The sequence below is a fragment of the Synchiropus splendidus genome, chromosome 1, assembly GCF_027744825.2.
Source record: "Synchiropus splendidus isolate RoL2022-P1 chromosome 1, RoL_Sspl_1.0, whole genome shotgun sequence".
NCBI classification, from domain to species: domain Eukaryota; kingdom Metazoa; phylum Chordata; class Actinopteri; order Syngnathiformes; family Callionymidae; genus Synchiropus; species Synchiropus splendidus.
In genome coordinates, this window is record NC_071334.1 from 54,306,004 (window position 1) to 54,313,943 (window position 7,940).

The 7,940-nt window shown below is 42.7% G+C and overlaps 1 protein-coding gene across 2 annotated transcripts; it reads left to right on the forward strand.

The window, feature by feature from the left end:
* The first annotated feature begins 822 nt into the window (after window positions 1–822).
* On the forward strand, window positions 823–6,746 carry ak1 (adenylate kinase 1). Of its 2 annotated transcripts, none has more exons than XM_053874516.1 (7): window positions 823–923; window positions 4,440–4,469; window positions 5,121–5,156; window positions 5,229–5,392; window positions 5,469–5,585; window positions 5,654–5,845; window positions 5,907–6,746. In XM_053874516.1, exons 2-7 carry the CDS (start codon window positions 4,463–4,465, stop codon window positions 5,973–5,975), a joined length of 585 nt encoding a protein of 194 aa, XP_053730491.1. In that variant the 5' UTR covers window positions 823–923; window positions 4,440–4,462; the 3' UTR covers window positions 5,976–6,746. The 2 variants fall into 2 exon arrangements, with proteins under 2 accessions (XP_053730491.1, XP_053730498.1); XM_053874523.1 differs by lacking the exon at window positions 823–923 and adding an exon at window positions 3,770–4,155.
* The last annotated feature ends 1,194 nt before the right edge of the window (window positions 6,747–7,940 follow it).

The following is a 7,940-nucleotide window of genomic DNA, read 5'->3' on the forward strand; positions in this document are numbered from 1 at the left end:
CTCAGAGAGGAACTAGAACTTCTCCGTATTGAAGCAAGTTGAGGTGGCTTTGTCAACGAGTGAAACGGACAACTGTGAGGAGAGGGTCAGACCCAGGACATATTGGAGAGATTGCTTTCTCATTGGACCTCGGAACACCTCAGCATACTCACAGGAAAGATGGAGTCAGTGGAAGAAAACTCTAGCAAGGATGAGGTTCGGCTCCTCTGAACTTAAACCAAACAGTATCCTGATAAATATTCACCCTTCCACAGTCACAAAACAATGTGATCCACGTCTCTACGCTCAGTTGGACACCAAGTTTTGTTTTATGGTTCTTTCTTTTTTTGGACCTGAAGAGATGAAGAGCATCTCCATCCACGTGTGTTTGGCGAGATGTCTGTCTTTTGGGGATTTTCCAGGCACCACCTGCTGAGAGGAGACGGAGAGCTCGCAGAGCTGCTCTGGAAGGCAGCGGAAGAATTGACTCATTTCCTCACCCATTATCTTGAGCGGCACAAAGGCCTCGACTAACTGGTCTGGTTGCGTAATTGCTGATCGAGCAGGAATGTGGAAGTTCGAGTGGCGAGCAGATATGTTATCCTGCTGCTGCTGAAATGTTTGAGCAACTTAAGAACATTTCTCTTCTGAAAATGAAGTGCTGCACCAACTCCCCAATGATCCATGTTGCAGCAGCAGCAATAGAAGTATGTGGATTCATTGAGAAGACATTCTTCTGCTGAAGCTCACACCTCCCTCCCTCTGATTCCACCCATGTCCATCTTCTCCCTCACTACCCACAATGCAGTGCGGTCTGAGCAGATCAGCTGAGCTATAAAAAGGCGCAGTCGGGGGGAGGGAGGGCTGCCGTACAGAAGGAACTGTGCAGACACACACACACAGACGGGGATCCAGGGACGAAGCCCCCTTTGCACTGGAAGCAGGTTAGTAGCGAGGATGAGGGGTGAGAGTGAGGAGATGACTGGAGAGTTGTCGGAGGGTGTGGGCTTTTGTAGGGACAGCTCCAACACTGGTCATACTGATGGGAGATCATGTGACCTTTGAGGGATGCTAAGTGCCTGCTGTGTGTTTGCTAGTGTGAGTCCATTAGCATCCGACCGTCCACTGACACTAAGGATCTGCTGCTTAAAAGCCCCACTGCCATGGATTCCTCTCCGCCCACAGTCGATGTGCATGCTCCAACTTGTCTGCCTCCATTTCTCCCACAAACAACATGGAACATGTCCCACTGCACTGACGTCAGCCGGGTCCCCTGTTTTCTCTTAAAGAGACGGTTCTCAATTCCGAGATCTCCAAGAACTGTAAAGTTTGTGCGCGAACAGCAGAGCGAGCGGACGCCTCGGACCCGTGCGTGTGGTTATTCGAGTTGACATATTATCTCGCGACAGCTGCTGAGGCTTTTAATAGCTGGCTGCATGATGGAAGTGCAACAAGAGGAGGGGGAGTGGTCAGCGTGCTAGCATGCGGTTACAAAATATGGACTCAAAATACTGCAACACACTCCTCAGAACAACCTCAAACTAGGGAGTTTATACAACTTTTTCATCACATAATTTTTTAAAATTTTTTAGGTACTTATAGTTTTATACTTTGATAGTTCATGTAGTACTTGTAGCAATGAGAAAACAATTAAATAAAAAAATGCATGCTTTTGATAGTAGATTCTGTAGTTATACATTAATTATTTAATAATTTATTTGGAAAGTCATTACAAAACAGTTGTATGCCCAGTTAAATTAATGCAATAATTACACTATTATAATTATAATAACAACTTATATTATGCTGTTATTATAATATAATTATAATCATTACAAAGGAGTAGGATCTCCACTTAAAGTAATAAAATAGAGAAAAATCATATCTCATCTATCTTTAATGCCGATTGTGATATACTGCTTTGATTCCATGCAAATAATAATCAACAATATCAACATTAATTTAATTTTACTCTGTATTTTGTCTTCCATTATTATGATTATCGTTGTCATGACATACATTTCAATTGACAGCCTACATTTACTGGGAATGAGAACACGACTTATTTCTTGAGTATTGTTGGTAGATTTTTGTTGAAGGTCAGGTAGACATTGTGTCAGCTACATTTCAGGTGTTTGATTTGCGTTTTCACAACACATGGACAACACTTTGACGCACTGACGCTGTTGAAACCGGATTCTCCCTCCTCATCATAATGCTTTCCATCACCGCAGTAATCATTTATTCATGCGTGTTACAATGAGTTTGACTCCAGAACATTTTCTGACAATGAATAAAGACACAATCTGTCTGGAATCTGGTGCAAGTACTGGACAGTCTGACCAGAGAAACCCCACAGTTGATCTGAGTTCCCTCCAGCTTTGTAGAGTACGAGGTCGACAACATGCCATGGAGGCGAGAGGCTCCATAATTGGTCAGAATGAGGTTGGTAAACCATCTCGGAGCCGACTCAGATTCCAGCCGCCCTGTGACATTTACACAGACCCTGAGGTTAACGGGCGCAGACCTGGAGCTGGACATCCGAGACGCAGCGCCGCGAGGCTGACGAGTCGCAGAGAAGCAGAGAACAAGTGAATGGCATTAGGAGACCACTGACTAGGAAGTGTGGGATTAGTCTGTTGTAGTTCAGGGTTTGAATGATGAACAAGAGCTGACCTGTGTGTGTTGCTGGCTAGTTTTGCATCAATGGAGTGATGTCTATCATGAGAATTAGCAGACGGTAAACTGTGACACGGGGGGTGACAGAAGACACCTTCAGGAGAGGTTCTGTGGCTTAAACTTCCACTGACCCTGGGAAGAGGTGGCCTCAGAGTAGCATAGAAAGATGCCCTGCTTCAAAATGATGTGGGGCTTTGGAGAGTTACGGTTCGCAGACAACAAGTCGCACTTAGTTACTATGGCAACTGTCAGATTCGAAAAGAAAGAAAAACCTTTTCAGAAATAATCCATCCATCTTCCATGGCTTCTCTGAGATCGGGTAGCAGGGGCAGCACTTGGAGCAAAGAGGCCCAGTCTCAACTCTCCTCCTAACTAACTGGGAGACAGGCTTCCTGGCTCTGCCCCAGGTCCTCCTCCCATCTGGAAATGCATTAGGAACCTCACCGGGAGGCATCCTTGCCAATGACCAAGCAACCATCTGAAAGTGAAATCAACAATCCAAATGTGATTCTTGACCTGGGAGCTGTTGCAGTGCATTATGGGATTGAAATGCATCATCAAACGATTGTCACGGGAAGGTGACAATCAGCAGACAAGATGCTTGGTTGAATCATGGATAATTCTATGAAATGGAGACCTCCTCGTGGTGTTTCACCTGAGTTCTGCTTGGTTAAACGTACACGTGGGTTTGAGACATACTTCAGACAGTCACATGAGAGGCACCACAGACCAGGGGCAGGCTTGTATCTTGAATTAAAACAGTGTAAATCGTTTAAAAATCTAATATTGTGGCGCCATACCGCCACTAGGGGGCACAAATATATGGCCTATTAGCATCATCTAGTGGGCGAACCTCCACATTACATGTAAAACTGCTGCTTCCATTTAAGCTCAGTACATTTACACTAACATGGGTCTGCATTATTTCTTATAGCAGTTTGCTTTTGAATTTAATGTTTCACTGCGTGAATCCATTCGTATTTCACAACCACTGTATTTGTTATTAATTGTATATCTGTCATTGGGATAACGGTGCAACAGACAATAAATATTGAATACATTCTGCTTTATTTATACTTCAAAACCCTGTTATTCTTTTATTATAATAGACACATGTAAGGAGTGGCAATATAAAAAGCGATTCAATGGAATCAAGGTTTAAAATGAGTGATAAAAAAGCACAATTGCCTTTATTTTTTTCTCTCACGTTATTTTATTTTAATTAAACCTTGTCGCCAATGAGTGTGAAATGCAATTCCAATACTTTGTGGGGGGGAAATCGTGAACTTTGCTCCTTTTTGGAGACTGCGGGCAGCTTTTGTTGTCTTCCTTTATCACCTTCTGAGTACAAGCCGATGTGGACACCGATGACGCACAGTCGGACCGTTTGTTTGGAATGTTTCACAGCAAGTTTCCAAGGTGATTCCGTTTCAAACCAGTTTTCAGAGCCGCTTGCCTTTCAATTCCGTGGTATAACTACGGTTCAGCTCATTCTCTGTGAGTAGAAGCTCGTTCTGTTCATTTAAAAATCATTGTTTTTAGCTTGTCACTCGTGTTCACTATTTGAAATTGGATTATTTTAACACGTTTGTCAGCCACGTCTTGTCCTGGACGAATGTTGGGTGTGGGTGAACATGTTGATCGTCGGTGTTGCACTGATATTTATTGCGCAGATCAGAGGTTTATTGTGTCACAAAGGCTGGTAGTTGGAAAGTCTTTAAGTAGCCGGTGGACTTCTTCCTCTGAGATGTTTAACAGTTGATTTCTGATTGTTTTTTTAGGTGGACAAAAGTAATCTGACACAATGGCAGGTAACGATTTTTACAACACTATTTCACTTCGTAATGACTAACTCATCGTCCGTACAGCTACTGCCCCCTGGCGGATGTTTCTGAGATCACAAAATGCCATATTAGGACAAAACAAATCTGCCCCCTTGTGAATATTATTCATACGCTTATTTAACAAACCCCAACTCCAAAATTAAATGTTTGTGAAGCTCACATGAACTATGCAACTGCTTACTCCCATTTAAACAGATCATTCAAGGACTTATTTCAATATAATTTTATTTATTACACTTTCTCACTTTCAGTTGAAAAAAATAGCATGCTTCACTCATTCATATTGGAACAATTAAGAAAAGTTCATATTTTGACAACTTGAATGAAAGAATGAATGAAGTGCTCAAAATGAAGATCAGCATTGATAATCCTAAATGAATGTTGAATACGCATGTTCTCCAGATGGTTTCCCAGAGTTTATGAATGGAGACTGTAGATATACGATTATAGTACCGAGGAGCATCCAATGCTTCTAATCCATGACGATTTCCGGGTATTTTAGCTGTTACCGTTCAGGTGAACGGCCCAATTCAAATCCATGAAACGGCTGCTGTGGGATGGTTTTGCTGGCTGCTGTTCTAAAACATCCCATCTGAAACCCTTGTTCTCATGTTTCAGACAAAATCAAGGATGCTAAGATCATCTTTGTCGTGGGTGAGTCAGTCACTTCAAGATAATCTGCTCTCGAGGATGACTGTGTTAATGGCCGTCTTGGGTGCTCCTCAGGTGGCCCCGGCTCTGGGAAGGGCACCCAGTGCGAGAAGGTTGTAGCCAAGTATGGCTACACCCACCTGTCCTCCGGTGACCTGCTCCGTGCTGAGGTGTCGTCCGGCAGCGAGCGGGGCAAGCAGCTGCAGGCCATCATGCAGAAGGGCGAGCTGGTGCCCCTGGTGACTGCACCTCCATCTTTGGACCGTGGAGATGGTGTTTAAGTATATGCTTTAACATGACCATATGTGCATTCAGGATACGGTCTTGGACATGATCAAGGACGCCATGATCGCCAAGGCCGACGTCTCCAAGGGCTACCTCATCGACGGTTACCCCCGGGAGGTGGTGCAGGGCGAGGAGTTTGAGAAGAAGGTAGCCGATTCTGCGACTTATGCGGCCTGCATCCTTGGTTGCTCCTTGACGTGTTGAAATGTGTTCAGATCGGCAAACCCTTCCTCCTGCTGTACATCGACGCCAAAGCCGAGACCATGGTGCAGAGGCTCCTGAAGCGCGGCGAGACCAGCGGCCGCTCCGATGACAACGAGGAGACCATCAAGAAGCGCCTTGACTTGTACTACAAAGCCACAGAGCCCGTCATCGCCTTCTACGAGAACCGAGGCATCGTCAGGAAGGTGAGTCCAGCGGAGACCCAAATCCAGCCCGACGTTTGTGACTCGTGCTGCTTCTTTCCAGATCAACTCAGAGCTTCCGGTGGACGAGGTCTTCAACCAGGTGTCTCAGGCTATTGATTCGATGAAGTAAAACAGACATGGATCATCTTCTGTCTGCTCCTGTCTTTCTTCCTTTTCTCACGCTTCCTGTTCACACCTGGGGATAAAAAGCCAAAACTATGACAGAATCCAAATTTTAGCTTCACTATTTCAGCATGTCTCGTAATTTTGGCTTTTTGCCTCGGATTATCTCTTTTCCCAGAAGCTTCTTCTACCATTTCCCATCTACCTGCAAAACTTTTTGCTGTCCTGGATTGCATTATTCCGTCTCACTTTTCATTGGTGCAGAAAAAAATCATCCTAATATTTACATTTCAACATTTCAAACTCACTGTTCCACCTTAACACCATGCATTTAAGCAAGAGGTCTTCAGTAATGATCTTGATTTTTGTGGCTCATTATTGGATTTTCTGACAGTTTCTTTACTGTCCTTCTGTCACTGAAGTATTTTTATACTTTCAATCACAGTTTATACCTTCACTCTATCTCCTCTTGACTTTGCTCTTGTCTGATACTGTATCCTCTTTTTTCTTCTCATGTCAATCTCCTTATTTGGTGGAACCGATACTCAAATCTTCCACCATGAGCTGCAGCTAAAACTTGTTGTTTTTGTGCCTATGTAAGCACATTTTTCCCTCAGACTCGAGTCACACAAAGCCACACATCTACTTGCACATAAATCGTGTCAGAGGGAAATGAGCTGTACTTTAAACGTATTTGGTTATTAGCATTTTTTATTTTCTCTCAAATGTCATTTTAATATATACTGTCAGAATAAAACAAACACAACATTTATATTTACTTGCATTTTCCAGTGTCTGACTGAGATATAAGAGAGATACATTTTTTGTGTTGTGTGGGCAGAATGACTCGACACAGCCATCCTCACCTCTGGTACCCGGCTCAACATTTTGCAGATGACGTGGTGTTGTTTTCTCTTTTGTTTGTTGCTCATTGTAAGGAGCTCAGATTGAGGATCAGCGGCTTTTAATCTGAGTTGGAAAAGGATGGAATGTCCTGTCCAATTTTTTCTTCTGTCATAGTGAAGGAAGGGTTGAGCCAAAAAGTAAAGCCCTGTCTATCTCTTCGTCCTCTCAGCAAACTTTGATTGGTGACTGAAAGATGTCTGGGATGGAATGAGAAGTTTGATCATCTACTGTAGGAGTGACTCTGTATGAGACCTGGACGCCCCACCAGTGAGTGTTTCCAGCTGGGAGGAGGCCCCAGGACAGACCTAGTTAATGTGATAGACGTGTCCCCAGCTGTCCAGGGAACGTCAAGAAACCAAAGTTAATGTGGATATTATGATGTTGAGCAGTCCACTAGCAGCATTGTTTTAAGAACATAGATTGTTAATAAGAACGAAAGCAACACGTTTTTACTCGGGGTGGGATTTTATTAAAAACAATAATTTTTTAGAGAAATAATTTAATTAGAGAATTTAGATAGAGAATTAATCTCAATTAATCGCAGTTTAATGGTATAAGAATATTTGCCACAAGAGGCCACATTTTTCAATTTGAATAGGTTTGGTGTATTACTGAATCAAATGATGGAGCCATACATTTTAACATTTAAACAACGCAATATTGTTAATCATATATCACAATAAATCACGACGGTGGCTCTTATTTAAACTTTAGCTCTTTTAATGTCTTGAAAATATTTGTATAAGAATTTCAATTTCGTAAGAATTTCAAGTACATTCAGAGTAGTGGAAACCCTGGCCATTGTGTAGTGAAAAACATCCCTGAACAAAAGCAAACAGATGCTTTTGTTTGCTTTGTTCAGGGATTCCTCCATGTTTGTTGTTGTTGTTCTCATCCTAGCTGCGACGTGTCTTGTGCATCAGTGTGATCAGTGGACCAGGAACTCCTGCACTTACTAAGGTTCCCTGTTGTCTGGAGAGCAAAATGTTCAATTAAATTATTTTTTTGTTGTAATTAATTAATCGTAATAATGTTGAAATTAATTAATCGTAATTAACTAAGTCTC